This window comes from Paramormyrops kingsleyae, chromosome 11, assembly GCF_048594095.1.
Source record: "Paramormyrops kingsleyae isolate MSU_618 chromosome 11, PKINGS_0.4, whole genome shotgun sequence".
Classification (NCBI taxonomy): domain Eukaryota; kingdom Metazoa; phylum Chordata; class Actinopteri; order Osteoglossiformes; family Mormyridae; genus Paramormyrops; species Paramormyrops kingsleyae.
In genome coordinates this window covers 25,927,050-25,943,051 of record NC_132807.1, presented here as the reverse complement: position 1 = coordinate 25,943,051, position 16,002 = coordinate 25,927,050, and the positions used below count along the sequence as shown (strand labels likewise).

The 16,002-nt window shown below is 43.4% G+C and overlaps 1 protein-coding gene across 1 annotated transcript in view; it reads right to left on the bottom strand.

The window, feature by feature from the left end:
* Window positions 1–4,424: 4,424 nt before the first annotated feature.
* The window catches only part of LOC111847965 (thrombospondin type-1 domain-containing protein 4), a 33,038-nt gene continuing 21,460 nt past the window's right edge, over window positions 4,425–16,002 (bottom strand). The window contains exons 8-18 of the mRNA XM_072718349.1: window positions 12,174–12,378; window positions 10,988–11,163; window positions 10,433–10,523; window positions 10,147–10,311; window positions 9,923–10,052; window positions 8,838–9,042; window positions 6,708–6,881; window positions 6,441–6,614; window positions 6,007–6,186; window positions 5,718–5,862; window positions 4,425–5,345 (exon numbers count right to left, since the gene is read on the bottom strand). Of these exons, the coding sequence (XP_072574450.1) occupies window positions 5,203–5,345; window positions 5,718–5,862; window positions 6,007–6,186; window positions 6,441–6,614; window positions 6,708–6,881; window positions 8,838–9,042; window positions 9,923–10,052; window positions 10,147–10,311; window positions 10,433–10,523; window positions 10,988–11,163; window positions 12,174–12,378 (1,788 nt within the window). The 3' untranslated portion in view covers window positions 4,425–5,202. The remainder of the gene's footprint in view (window positions 5,346–5,717; window positions 5,863–6,006; window positions 6,187–6,440; window positions 6,615–6,707; window positions 6,882–8,837; window positions 9,043–9,922; window positions 10,053–10,146; window positions 10,312–10,432; window positions 10,524–10,987; window positions 11,164–12,173; window positions 12,379–16,002) is intronic.

The window sequence follows — 16,002 nt, the reverse complement described above, 5'->3', positions numbered from 1 at the left end:
TACCGCCTACAAGGCTGTTCTCAAGTCCTAACATACCTCACTAGCTTCCACAAAATCCCCTACCCCGTTGAACCTATAATTGGATTTCCTAAGCCGAGTTCCTAACTTGGCCAATGGGAGCATCAGTGTCAGTGACCACTGTAAACAGTCTACTTACAAATGGACCAAGTGAGCAGTGCTTTGACAGTGCAGGACGTGTCAGCTGGTGGCAAACACCATTTCAATGAGTACCTCACCTGCTGAATGTGTCTGTGGCCAGACATGCATCGCCTGACCAATCGTGTGCAGCTGGAGGAGCTGGTAAAGATCGGAATTCTGAAGGGGAGCGTGGACGACATGCTCAAGGCAAACATGGGTGATGTCTTCATGCCCCACGGCCTGGGCCACCTGATGGGCATCGACGTGCATGACGTGGGAGGATATCCAGAGGTCAGTGTGGCTCAGAGACAACGAATCCCTTTATGGACACTGTCAATCTCTGAAACTACGGCCTGTGATAAAATCTGTCCAGAAGAAAATAATGTTGAATGCATGGTCTTGGCTGTCATTCTCAGCTTTGCTGGGATCATTGTCTGCAGACTGTGCTCCTGCCGCTGTATAATAGAGAAAGGTCATTAACCTGGCGAGATTATGTTGGATAAAAGCAGACATTAAGCAGCTGGTGTTTAAACACTGAATGCTCGAAACCAGCAGTCACCAACTGGCAAACCACACAATTATCCCTTCATGATTAGCAAATTTTAGTGACGGCCAAGTGAAGCTTCATGCACCATTTGCTGTATTTTCTGATGCCACTAGATGGTGCTTTCTATTCAAAAAAGAGCTCAAAGTATGCCCCAATGTAAATCAAGAGCACCATCTAGTGGTGTCAGACAATACAGCAAATGGTTCATGAAGCTTCATTTGGTCATCACTAGCTAATGTTATTGTCGGGGACATCCCGCTGGTGTGCAGTTTTTGGGGCTTTTTTTTTCGGATGCAGTGGACCTTGGCTTTGTGTGGCTGATCGAATCTGGCCCTCAGGAAAAAAAATTGTTGGGTACAATGGTGTATATGGCCCTGGCATTGATGCCTTCAAGAGTGTCAGGCAAAAATTAGGAGCAAATAAAAATAAATCACATTGTATATCATTTACAGAGATTATATGGTTGAAATACAATGCCATATCAATCAATAAACTTATTGATTTACTCTGGCAATAAAAAATGAAGCATGGAGCTTTATGAAGTTTGCTCACTGGGGCTGCATGTAAACTTGCACTGCATTCTAATATCAGTAGAGACAGATACCTGTAAATATGTTTTCTTCTTGTGCTGCATGAAAAAGTGTGTTCCCTGCGGCTGATCTGCACTGACGGAGCGCTCAGGAAGCTCAAACACACACACACACACACACACATCGGGTAAACATATCTTTATGGGGACCGCTCATTCATTTCTATGGGAAAAATGCTAATGCTAACTATGACAACCTTAACCCCTACCCAGCCCTAACCATAACCATAAGTAACCAAGCAAAATACGAGTTTTTGCATTTTTAATTTTATCATTTTTTATTAAATTGAGTTTTCCCTTATGGGGTGCAGGAAACTGGTCAACATAAGGGAAAAAAATGGGTATTCATCACGTTGTGGGGACATTGTGTCCCCATAAGGTAAGGTATACCCAGTCACACACACACACACACTCGAAGCCGTCAGCATTCGGGCCTAGCTGAGCTGAGAGCCCTGCAGGTGTCCAGCAGGTCCTTCCAGAGACAGAGCGTGGGTATAATGCAGGGAGTCAGGTACAGGGATGGTCACAGAGAGAATGTACATTATCGAGTAAATTTCAGCTGAGAACCTACCGTATCTTTCCATAACTTGAGCAGCATTTATAAACAGCCCCATCTTAAAGGTTAAAGTCACTTGGTAACAGACACAGAGATTATCCAGTTGTTTATCTCTATTGTATTTGCCAAGTAAAGTAAATAAATCTTCTTCCAAATCTCTGACTCCTTACATCCATCTTCTAACAACAAAATATGTAGCACGAGGCAACAAAGTTCTGTATAGTGTACAGTGCAGGGGACAACAGATTGCTGGACAATGCAAAAGTACTGGACAAACAATTACTGGACAATAGGTTAATGGACAGGAAAGGACAGGGAATGGACAAGGAATCTACATGGTCCAGCTATTGATCAGACACAAGAGCTTTGCACTTGGGCTCAGAATAGATATGATCCAAATGCCTAACCCTGGAGTGTGGCCTAGTGTTGCACTAAATTCACAATCTACACAAAAAGTGTAGATTCATTTTCTTACTTCTTTGTAAGGAGATTATAAACCATTTGGCTGACTTTGCCACACGTTGGTGTCCCCCCACACTGGAATGTTTGCAATAGTCTAAACAGCAACACAATCTGCACACCATGTGACACATACTAATGCATGAATTACTCTTGAATTATACTTCTTTATTTTGATGAGCAGAGAAAGCTTGTTGTGCTACTGACCAGTGAGGTCTGTTAATAAGAGTCTCTGTAGGTCATACTCAAGTAAATACCGCCACCTTGTGGTTCAAATAATTCTCAGCCTTTACGATATGAGGCAACACATCGCTACAGTCTTCTGAGTGTCTTCCGATATATAGAAGTAATTCAAGGCAAGTCATTGAAACCAGTCCATTCAACCGGACAATCTTAGCTTGTGATTGGGGAACTTTAAACAAGGTTTAACCTTTAAGTCAGCTGGAGATCTCTTCTGCACAGATATTCTCATTTCGGGTTGTGAAGCAAATACGATTTCTGATTTAAAAAAATGATTGGTTCAGATTGTAGAGGAGGTGGGTCCAAGCAACCAGAGGAGATGGGCCCAGCCAATCTAAATATACTGAAAATGTCAACTATTTCATGTGACCTCAACAATGATGGAAACCAATACAGTGTCACAACTGCACCATGCTTTGTATCCTAGAATGGACTGGTACATGCTGTACTTGCGTGGACCCACTTCCTCTACAAAATGATTGGTTATATTTCTGAACCAATCATTTTTCCTTCTGCCCTCACAACATTTTCGTGTAAGTAAAACTCCCACAAGCAAAAAATAAGCTCTAGCTACCATATGTTTTATTAACTGTGCTACATCTGATCTTTGAAAGTTGGAACAGTTATGCCCAGTCCATTCTAAGATACAAAGCATGGTGACACTGTGTTTGTCTCCATCATTGCTGAGGTCACATGAAACATTTTACTTAGATGTGTGGATGTCTGATCCTCCTTTAAATGCTAACAAAGACTTAACTACATTTAAGAAATAGCAATTATTTTCTCAACTCCATCCTGATACCATTCTTAGGGCAGGAAGGAGCAAACCTGGACCAGGAAAGATGAATGAACTGCCTGGTATGTAATGTCTGAGGTCCACTAATGCTATCAATATAGAAGGCCTTAGAATCGTTCAAATAACAAACATATAAACTAGCCTACAAATTCATGCAGATTAGTCATGGGCACACCAAGAGAGATGGCCAGACTTTTGAAAGTGTGTGGCCAAAGAATGAATTCTCCAGGCCGTGGAGGGAAAATCCATGAATACAGTATTCTGACAACAATGAAACTTTTTCCTTTGAGAGCTGAAAAGCAATTTACTGAACAAAATTGGTATAGCCCATTACAGAATGCAATACCACTGAACAAAAAAAAACTTGTATGACCTTAAACACTGACGTTTTATTTTAGGAACAGGGTGGCATGGTTGCTCTTTGACTAGAATCTGAGTGTTTTCTTGGTGTCACTCGGTTTGGCATGTGAACCCCTCTCGAAATTTGCCTATGTGCCCTGGTCGACAAAATCTACTGACATAAAGTAAATATGCAAATAGTATATTCTACAAACATATAGTATGTAGTATATTTAAATAGATGCCTTTATTCTTGTGTTGCACCACCGTTTGACCTTTGACCTGTCTGTCCCCTCTTCCCCAGTGCTCACCAGCAGATGGTACACAATGTTTAGCAACTCATAGATGCGTAAAATATATGTTGAGTGTTGGTTTGGAGGATGCCATGTTTGTTCACAGCACCCTCTCACGTGCATCTCACTGTGATCTTGCAGTGATCTTAGTATATCCTGCATTTTTATGTATCTTTTCACATTCTCACTTTGTTCTACAAGGGAACCAAAAAATTTGAGCGGTTTTTGCAGACCTGGGCTCCAGCAATGTGGAAGGATCGATGTACTCTTCCCGAGGAGGTAATGAGTACAGTTATAGATATAATGATGAAATTATGGAATCGGTTTTACGTTCCACTTTCTCCTTTTGAACTGCCGATTTTATAGGAAGGAAGCCCTTTTCCTTACTGTGGCTCAGGGTATTGCCAAAATAATTGCCAGAAGCACTGTGAGTAGGCAAGTGAAGCCTAATTTAAAAACACGACCCATTAAAGTGACTTAATGCAGTGACTTTATTTCACAAATGGCAAAACTGGGACTTATTTTCAGCTGAGAAGTGCTGCAGAGAACAAAATGACCTTTTCAGGATGTGCTCCAATAATGCAAAATAAATTAACTGTTATTCAAACTTTGTGCCCAACATTGAAGGCCAATGATGGGCAACTTGAGCCATTGTAATAAAATTAGATCAGGAACAATAAATTGTGATCAGTTTAATAAACATTTAAGAAAATTTGGCATTTGTATATAACTCACCATTTTATAAATACAGGCATGACATACAAAAACTATACAGTTTATACATATTGGAATTTTAAAAAATGAGTCCTTGAGTGTGAACTTTGCGAAATCTTCCCAATGAACAACAACACTTCCACTCCCTCTCAAGCTGACCCCAGATCCCCTGAAGAATGTGTCCACACCAGGATTTCTGTGAGTTCTGTTTCCCAGGTGCTCTGAGGCTCAGGTGAGTGATGGGCACAGCTTTCTCCTGCTCTCTCTCCCTCTCTCTCTCTCTCTCTCTCTCTCACTCTCTCAGCTCTGATTCCCAGCCAAGAGTCCGGATGATTCACTAACACTGCAGCACTGAAGGAGAAGGCTTTCAGTTCTGTCCTTTGTGTCTGTGTATTGTCGTCCCTCCTTAAGTCGGCCCAAGGTGCTTCTCGCTTATTAGAGTATTTTCTGAAAATTGCTGCAGCTGCACACCTACATCATCTGTACTGTCCATCGGTCCAGAGAAGGTTTTGACACCCCCAGGGCGAAGAGTCATCTGGTCCCCCAGTACCCCGAGTGCCGCTGGGCCCCCCGGGTACAGGATGCACAGCAGGTCGTCTGGTAGTAAGTGTACACGCACAGTCGAGCCTGAACGACCACATTGCAGTTATAGTATTTGTCTCGACAGTTCTCATCTGAAAATCAGAAAGAGGAGGTGTGCTGTCAGACGTGTTTGTCACATAGCACCTGAGAACATCAGTGGGGCCTACACATTTGCTATGAGCATATATAGTATATAGTATGTACTTATAGTAGGGGGGGCAAGTTATGCATATAATCACTGACTTTGATTTTGGTATGGAGGGTGGGGCTAGGGGTGTGGCTAAGTATGTGGTCACTGACCTATCGCTGAGAGTGGGTGGGGCTGTGGGTGTGGCTAAGTCCATTGTCACTGACCTATCGCTGAGAGTGGGTGGGGCTGTGGGTGTGGCTAAGTCCATTGTCACTGACCTATCGCTGAGAGTGGGTGGGGCTGTGGGTGTGGCTAAATGTACATGGTCACTGACCAATCTCTGGGGCACAGGGCTCCGGGCTGCAGCTCTCTCGTTCTTCTGGACGTAGCCGTGCATCACAGGCCTCGCTGGGCACCATGTCATTCGAGAGGCAGCGTACCTCTCGAACCCGGAACCCGCCTTCACATGTCTTGGAGCACTGGGCAGGGGTTCATGAGTTCCACATTAAACCAACACACGATTACAGAACCTCCCCATGCAATTGTGTTATTGGACAGCAGGGTGTTTGAGGGTCAGAAACACAGAACACTGACGGATAACCGCGCTCTGCGTGATTCCTTACAGAACTCCAGTCAGTGTGGTACCACTTGGCGCTGCACGCCTTGGACTGGCAGCTCTGCTGGGTGGGGGGTTGGTCCAGGGAGGAGCACTCATAAGGGGGCAGAAGTGAGAAACCCTTGTCAGACTTCATCAGGCACACCACCTCCCTCTGCTGCCGGCCGTGCCCGCACTCTGCAGAGCACTTATAGGAGGAAACACGCAGAAAGAAGCGTCACCTCTCAGGCTGACACCAACCACCTCAGGGAACATGCCGCACTGGGCGGCCCTGAGGCCTCAACAAGCCAGCATGACATCCTGAATACATAATATGCTAATGTATATAATCTCTTTTTTGTTATTGATGCTACAGCATCAGTCCTTTTCTGTTTAGCCTGTAACTAAAGAAAAGCAACACAGATACACAGAACACAGCAAGTACAACAATTCACGCTTCACCTGACTCCACTGTCCCGTAAACCACTCTATTTGATTCTCACACGGCCCGTTGTTACAAACTTGGGACTCTGGGGGGCGCTCCGGCCCACAGCCATCCAGCGGCAAGCTGCTAACGTGATTGGTCAAGCAGAGGACGCCACGGGTCTTCACCCCGAATCCGCAATCTGCCGAGCACTGCAAGGGGGCGCACAGGGAACACAGTTACAACAGCCAGGCGCTGATGTGAGAGGGTGGAGCGTCGGGGGGGGAAGGGGGGGGGGGGCATACCCGGCTGGCCCATTCGGTAAAGAACCAGCTCTTGGCACAGGGGCCCATGTCACAGTTCTCCATGTCGCCTGGTCGCAGCTTCGTGTTGCACTCCTCCTCAGCCACAGAGTCGCCCACATTGCTGATGCAGTGTACCTCCCGTGACCTCTGACCCACCCCGCAGGGGACAGAGCACTGGGGAAGAGGGCACACAGGTCAAAGGTCGAAGGGTGGTGCAACACAAGATCAAAGGCATCTATATAAATGTGCTTATTTAATTTATTACATTTGCTAACTCAGACTGCTGTTGAACAAGTCAGAGAAGAGACATAAGGCATTTTCACGTCAGTAACCGCTCAAAGTCTCAAAATAGTTTAATACACTTACATTTTGGAACGGAAAACCAGACTGGGTACAGATTTCAATAAAAACTGCCATTTTAATATTTAGACTGTTTAAAGTTTAAATATAGTTAAATAACATTATAGTATTTTGCAGTATAATAGTATTTTGATAGAAGGAGTAAAAAACAATCAGGAAATGTTTCCCTCCCTTATTATTTACATGTTTTAACAGCACCAAGTGAAATATAAATTCTACAATTTTCTGATAATTAATTAAAAGTAAAAACTACAAAATATATGTTGGATAAGTGACACAAGTTTGAGAACCTTTTGCAATTGTTGCCATAAGTGCTAAATTTGCCCATTCCTCCTTACAGGGCTTCACTCATATATCAGGGACAGTCAGTGAACTGCCCTCTTCAAGGTGCTTCATGGTTTTCAGTTCTATGCTCTCATTGGGCCATTTGCTTTTTTGTTCATTATCCAATCAACTTTTGCTCTGGCAGTGTTTGAGTCAGTTTCTAGTTTTAAAATAAATTTTGTTCCCAGTTTTCTGGCGGGAAGTTTTCTTCAAACATCTGTTTATATTTGGTACCATCCATCATCCTTTTATCTTCAGAAGTTCTCCAGCGCCTTATAAAGACAAACCCTAATTAGAGGCAGCTGCCTCTAAGATGATTACTGTAGGGATGGTGTTCTTTGAGGCAGCTGCCTCCACCATGATTACTGTAGGGATGGTCTTCTTTGAGGCAGCTGTCTCCACCTTGATTACTGTAGGGATGGTCTTCTTTGAGGCAGCTGCCTCCACCTTGATTCCTGTAGGGATGGTCTTCTTTGAGGCAGCTGTCCCCACCTTGATTACTGTAGGGATGGTCTTCTTTGAGGCAGCTTTCTCCACCTTGATTACTGTAGGGATGGTCTTCTTTGAGGCAGCTGTCTCCACCTTGATTCCTGTAGGGATGGTCTTCTTTGAGGCAGCTGTCTCCACCTTGATTACTGTAGGGATGGTCTTCTTTGAGGCAGCTGCCTCCACCTTGATTACTGTAGGGATGGTCTTCTTTGAGGCAGCTGCCTCCACCTTGATTACTGTAGGGATGGTCTTCTTTGAGGCAGCTGCCTCCACCTTGATTACTGTAGGGATGGTCTTCTTTGAGGCAGCTGCTTCCATCATTTGATAGACACTCCATATTGTTTTTCACAGACACTTGACATTGAAAGCAAAAAGGTGGTTTTGTCACACCATAATACCTTTTTCCACATGGCTGTAGAATCTCCACAGTGTTGTTCTGTTTTAAATGAGCCCCAGTGTGAACTTCTGTGAGGTTTCTTCTTGGCACCCAGATTCATGCATAGCTTATGATATTATAACCTGCACAAATTGGCAATTTTCTTGACAAAATGCCTGCAACTAATTCAGAGAGGTCACTAAACCCTTAGTGGCCTCATTATAACTGAACAAAGGCATGAATTATTCAGATTGTACCATCTGGAAGGCATTTGTACATTCCTGAGCTTATTAACAACTGTTGTCATTGAGCAGTTGTACACTCATCCAACCAAGGCATCTTTCTTTGTTATTTTACACACATTTTCTGAATGTGTTGGTTGATTTTGTGGGATTTCCCATAAATGTTGCTGGCTACGATGTGTTAATAAAGAATATGTTTCAATGTCATCAATGCACCAAGATTTACTAAACTTCAAACTTTTGGCTTTCTACATAGGTTTGGGAAGTTTGCTTAATGACCTTGAAATCCCAAGTAACCAGAAAGTGCAGCGGTGCAGTGGACAGACCGCTTTGTCTCACCGTGCTCCAGTCGCTGCGAATCTGCCACTCGCTGCAGATCCTGAGCTGACAGGTGGTGGTGGTCTCCGGCCGCTCCAGGTGCTGGCATCGGCCCGTGTGCACGTTCAGGGTCCGGTTGGTGTAGGTCTGCCTGCAGAGCACCTGCCGATGCTGCTGGCCCGGGCCGCAGGTGCTGCTGCACTCAGACCATTCGCCGATGTCCCAGCTGCGGCACACCACCGGGGGGGGGGCCTCATTACAGGAGCGAAGGGACATGGAGATGGACGCATAGGCTATGCTAACTAGCTGTGTCTCTGCGGCACCGTCCCACATCCTGGTGGTGTGAGGCCACACTGAGATATTAAGGGATGTTTAGAACTTTGAGAAAGCAGGTGTTTCAATCTAGTATTGGTTTCATTGAGCTGTGCAAAAAGACGTGGTTAGATGAATCTGCATCTCTAAGATTGCAGCGTGTTCCACTGCCTTGTGATCTATGCAGGACCTAATCCTCCATGACCCTGTACTGGATAAATAGTTGATTGATTGATTGATTGATGGGTGGATGGATGGATGGATGGATGGTGCGACATTGATTTGGGTCCCGGGTCGCATGGTGCGTTATGCTGCTGCCTCATTCTTCCAAGGTTGTGGGTTTGAATCCCACCTTTGCTCTGTGTGTGTGGAGTCTGCCTGCTCTTCCTATGTCATGTGTCATGCAAGCTTCCTCTGTGGACTCTGGTGTCCTCCCAAAGGCAAGTAGTTAGACCAACTGGCATCTCCAAACTGCCTATAGAATATGAATGTGACCTGTGACAGACTGACATCTGCCAGGATTCTGATTCTGAGCAGGATGAGCAGGTAGGAAATGGATGGATCTTTAGCTTTCTACCCAGGACAATCTTCAAAAATCTCACAAGAAATCATTCAAAATTTCAATTAAGCCTAATGACTTTAGAGTCTATTAGGAAAAAAACTTAGAGTCCACAGGAGCTCTCAAGACTATTATTGAGAGAAACCATTCAAAGATATATTATAGTAGTGCGGATATAAGGAATATTTTCCCAGTGTCCATGGCAGATCAGCGGAAATACAGGGAAGGATCTCACAAGGCAGGACAGGGTTCCACGTTGCAGGGCTCCTCCTGGGGGCTGGGCCGGGTGGTTCTGTCACACAAGCTGTCGGTCACAGGCTGGAGGGTGGCACTATGGACACAGCGGAACACTGTATGCCTGGAGCCTGAAGGAAGGATAGAATAAGCCTCAGTCAGAAACCCCAGACCGGGTCCTGGAACTGCCAACGAAGACAAAGCCTGGGCCAACAGGGCGCTCACCTCTGCCGCAAGAGACAGTGCAGTCTGTAAAGCCGAGCCGCTTCCAGGCATGTTCCTGATGCCGTCGGAGCACCTGGTTGTTAGGTTCCTGTTGGGGGTGATGGTACCCCTCCTGGTCTGAGCTTCCAGGATGCATGTATGCATCCTCGCCATCCAAAGTGTTCCCTGGGGAGGGGGTTAAGGCCCTAATCTTCACAGAGCCCATTGTATCATCCCTGCAAAGCTTCACTGTATTCTGCTTGAAGCCAGTCTGCTGTGTCATGCACGTCCAGAAAGACAAACTCACCCTCATTCTTGGTCTCTTGTGGAAGTTGTGGATTCTCTGCAGGAAGTAAGAATTCATAGTGTATCCCAGGATTGGGCTGCTGGTAGATCATCTGAAGTGATAGAAACAATGATGATCACGATCATCTTCGTTGACATTAAATAACAAGATAATGCAAGAGCTGCAGAGTCAAATAGCCATGGAGTTTTATTCAACTTGGCAGCAGAACGGGATGTTGTAAACAGAAAAGTCCAACAGAAATCTAGGAACATAGGTGGATAGTTCAGGTCCAGAAAGTAAAAATCCAGACCAAGATTTTGTTTGAACCAATGAGTTGCGTACTCTGTGGCTGTGACTGTTTATGCTGAACAGGTGGGTTGAAATAATATCTTGGTCTGGATTTTTACTTTCTGGGCCCGAACTATCCATCTCTGACTAGGAATGAACATGCTGGAGGTTAAAAAAATACCACAGAGAAACTCAAAGAGTGACAATGTGCGATCAAATTTAGGCTATATAACACAGTTTATATGGCAGCTTGACATGCCAGCACATCTCCTGTGATTGGCTACTTACATAGACATCCAAAATCTCATTGGTGGGCCCCTCAGCCAGCAGAGACTCCCCAGCTGTACTACTGATCTCATTGGGCCGGCGGTAAGTGAACATGGTGCCCACCCCCTCATACTTCCCAGGCCTGTCAATGGCCCATTGTCCATTGACAATAGAGCGTCCAGATCGACTGCGCAGAGCTGCAAGAAGGACAATATGATGCATCAGAAACATCCAGACGAACTGCGCAGCTGCAAGAGGAAGACTCAGGGACGTATACAGGGACAGGGCCCCAGCTGAAAGCGGAGTGTTCCTTCCCCTGTCACTCACCGATTCATAACTTATGATATGTTTGGCCTCTCTGTATGAATTATGGTCCCTCGTGTGCCCCCACCTTAAAAATCCTGAGAAACACCCCAGGGGAGACTACAATGTGCACTGTACCTGTGATGAAAATTCAGCCTCAAATTATGAAGGTATGAAACACATAAATGCTCATGATGTCATGAGCAAGGCTACAGTAAAATAAGTCAATTAGTTCACTTCGTCAATGAAAAGTTTCTCCAGTCAACATGCACATTAACTTGATTTTTTATATAATTCCCCACCACTGGGTTGTCAGCAAGGGAGCACATGTGAATTGTGAATGTTAAAGGTTACACCTGTAATTGTCTCCGTGGCATCACAGCCTTTGGTTGAGAAAAGAACATTAGTGTTCATCCCTTTGAAGCACATGTTTTGCATCTTTGGCTACTTTTACTGTAGGGACAATAGCATTGGGATTGCTAAAATAATAATAATAATAATAATAATAATAATAATCATATTAGTATTGTCGATGTTACTGTTGTTGTTGCTATTGTTATTGTTGTGGTTATTTGCCATGAAGCCAATGTACTGTAGACTCGGTGACTATTTATACTGGACGTCTCCAGAATGTCCTTTCTTTTGTCATATGAATTGCTACAAAAAAAGCTATTTTAATGTATCTGTCGTAAATTATTTTTAGGTCTGCATGGTGTGCAAGAAAGTGTGTCAGTTTCAACTTTTGACCCGTTAATCATTGTGCTCAATATCGCACACCCAGCTGAGTAATCATTTGGTAGCTCAGTTGTGATAATCCATTTGGGCAACTGTGTTAGTCCAACAGTGCTAGTCAGTTCAGTCATGCTTTCTCTGCGTGTAAATTGTTGAAAAATGAGCCACGCACCCAGGTAATTTTTGCTCTTGATCATCTCCGTGACGTTGATCTTGGTAGCACCCTCTGGGATCTCCACAATCTTGTGATATCCCATCTTCATCATGCTGTGCTTGAAGATGCCGGACACCAGCCGGCAGGTTGTGTTGTCACCTCCGCATACTCCGCACGTGTCCATCACGTTGCCTGAACCCAGGTAGCCATCACAGCCAAGACTCTGCACAGAAACAAAAGGAAACAAACTGGCAATGTGCACAGACTGGGATTGTGCACAGACTGGGAATGTGCTCTGAATTCTGCAGTAACATTTTGTGCCATTGAATATTTAAATTTAAAAAATATCTTAATTAACCATCTGAAATCAATCAAATCACTTAAATGTGGTGCCCATTGACCTGTATATGCTATAAGACCCTTGAGTTTACCACTGACACACATATGCCGTCATCTATCGACATTTATTGAGTAACAAACACATTTTAGCAAAAATCAAACCAACCCGGTCGCACTGCCACTATGGAGCTGTAGCTAAACGCGTGTGACATTGTCCCTTATGTCACGCAGTATATTTGACCTCCCCCCCCTGTAACGATCGAGAGGCGCCCAGATTGACTCACAGCCTCACTTCCAGAGGGCCATGGATATCATGGCATGTTAAGACAACCCAGCATTTTATGGGGGCCCTTGAATACATAAAATTATTAATTTTATTGGGCGGGGGGCCAATGTGACATTTTCTCAGGAGACCTAGAATTCTTTGCTACAGCCCTGACTACAGTAGAGATTATTATTCCTGGTTTTGGGGGGGCGGGGGCGGGCTTTATGTAAAATTATAATAGTGTGATTGGTTATCACCATTTTCAAGTATAGAAAAAAAAATTATGTTAGAACAAAGCAAAAATATTTTTTTTTAATTATTTTTAACTCTAATTTGCTTGGTGTGGATCGCCCACATAACACCATCAGAATTTCTCAGTACATCAAGTTGAGAAATTATAAATATCCTGAGTCACAAAACCCATATTTTCTTCATAGTTATATACATATGATTGATGTATGAATGCTGGCAGTAAGTAAACTGTAATTAGTACAGTATTTGCAATAGATTTATTCAGTCTCCCACAGATTCATGCTCTTGGCAAATATTTCGTCAAAGAGGAAAAACTTAAGACTTCAGACTTTGACTCAGTCCTGCAGAATGTAATACAGATGCTGAAAGAAAGAGAAGCATGAGCCGAGGTCCAACCACGCAGACTGATTCCCCAAGAGGTGGAAAGTTCAGGTCCAGCAAGCAAAAATCCAGACCAAGATTTTGTTTCAACCAAATAGCTGAGTACTCTGTGACTGTGAATCTTTATACAACCTTTGGCTGGATTTTTACTTTCTGGACCTGAACTATCCACCTCTGGTGACCACATACCAACAAGCGAGGATCATAATCTGTGACCAAGGTTAAGCAATCGGTTATGTAATCCACACTGGACTAGTGCTTTATATGATTATATTTGTGATACCTTAATATCTAAGGAAACATAGGTGGGCTTTGAAAAGCACAATAATCCCTGCACGTACACTTCACACTTACAAATCGTAACATCTCCAGACTGAACAACAGATGCAGCAGATAGGTAGGTAAGTACTAGCAATATGGCTTCCTGAGTTATATCCACAGCTCATGTACATCGAGAGGACTCTGACAGAGAATCATGGTTTATCATGCCTATTTTTGAATATCAGCAATACGTAGCCAAGTAAACTTACAGCGTCAATGATATATTTTTTAATTCTAAAAGAAACAAAACAGATAGTGTAGATGAATGCTAATAGGATCAAAGACAATAAACATCAGTCAAAACTAATTTGAAACTGCTTGTCTCTGTTGCAGATGGCTTAAAATTATAATGATGGATTTAGAGTGCGGGTCTTTGAATGGTACCCAAATAAACAAAACCCATGGTGCCTATTGAACTGAGGGGTCAGGTCAGCCTCTGGAGGCTGTTAAACCAAAGTATTCCCTAGCAAAAGTATGTGACAAAGGCCCAACTAGGTCCCAACCTGGGGGGTGCTGAAGAACCCAGGGGGGGGCTGAACATCAGGGGGTTTGGAACTCAACAATTAGCCCGACTAACTTTATGTGCCCAGTAAAACCACTGTGGCACCCCCATAAAAATACTTTCGACCTCAGTTAGAAAAAAAATGACACCTTCAATGTCACATGCAATGATTTCAATTTCATAAACACTCCTGCAAATGGTCCAGTTGTAATCTGTGATATTTCTCTTTCTTGTATTTAGTGGTAAAGCACAAGTGAGGATTCCAGTGTTCTCCACCCAGACAAAATAATCTGGAAGCACCAGACTGCAAAGAAGACATAGAAAATACAAACACATATTTCACTTGCTGCTAAACATCTGCCAAACAGAAGACACTGGGGCAAGAGTGTTGGGCGGCCCCAAAGCTAATGTCCATGTAGGTTGTCACTGAGAAGTTTGTCACTTTCACTCAAAGTTCCTGTGGTCACTTAAAGGTCCACCAGCAAGCTCTAAAAATTCAAATCTTTTTTCAATTCATCATTCAAGGTTTTGTGTGGATTTAAAGGGTTTGCTGCTCACTACAGCTGAAGTTCTTTCACCTTCTCAGACAGGCTACTTCCTACGGATTATTTATGACCCATTGTTTCAATTCTGTCTATTGTATTGGGTGAACACTACAATGACATCTGCAGCCTGCCGTTCCATCTTCTCCAAGCGACATGACTGCCATTATTTGTCAACATCAAGGGAGTTACCCGCCGAGCGGATGCCTGTGGACTGAATTCCACATTCATCTAACTATTCAGAGACATATATTAATGCTAACACTTTTGTTTGAGGTCTACTCCTTAACTATTAAAAACTGTTACTAATCATTTGATAATACAATATATTAGCAAAAAAAAGATTCACTTACAATGAAATTTAGAAATGCATTACAAAGGTATCTTACCCCTGTCTCAGGAAGTACTTAGCAGTTGAAAAATGCTCAACTATACCTCAATTCAGAGTATACTTATTAACCCATTGTTTTATATTTGCAAGTGATTTACAAGCTGTTTTGTAAATACTAGGAGCAAGATATGGCTGTAATATATTTCTAGATTTGTTTGTGAATGAATCTTTTTGTCTATTAATTAATATAAGATCAAGTGTCAGTGTTATGTCTGAGTATGAACCAGTAACCATCTGGGTAAGTCCAGCTCCTCAGTAATTTCTAGGGCTCTGTCTCTCATCACTGGCTTCGGGAGTCTCTGGCAATCGACCTGAACTGCTTTTTCACCCGACCTTGTTGTCGCTGTTCAATGAAAAATCCATTATTTCAAGAGCGCAAAATAAAAAAGCATTTTCTCAGAAACTGCTTTACAAAATAAACCTATAACAATGTAATGAGACACCTCGAGTATTACAGACTAACAGTACTACTTCAAGATGGACGGTACTAATGTCCTAGATGGACTGAGGTGGATCGCTATCAGTGAACGCTGACTTACATGCTTTTCTTATTATGCATTCAATTAAATTCAATTCAATTTCATTTATATAGCGCTTTTAACAACAGTCATTGTCACAAAGCACTTTACATATAACCAGCCTGAACCCCGACCAAGCAAGCCTGAGGCGACAGTGGCAAGGAAAAACTCCCTCTAGCAGGAAGAAACTTTGAGAGGAAACTAGACTCGGAAGGGGACCCCATCGTCCTCTGGGCGCATGGTCAGTTCGAACCTCATATCCCTGTTCACTGTATTCCAAGAACTTGGCAGATTACCCACAGTTAGTCTAAATGTTTGGACTAATCTAAGCTTTGT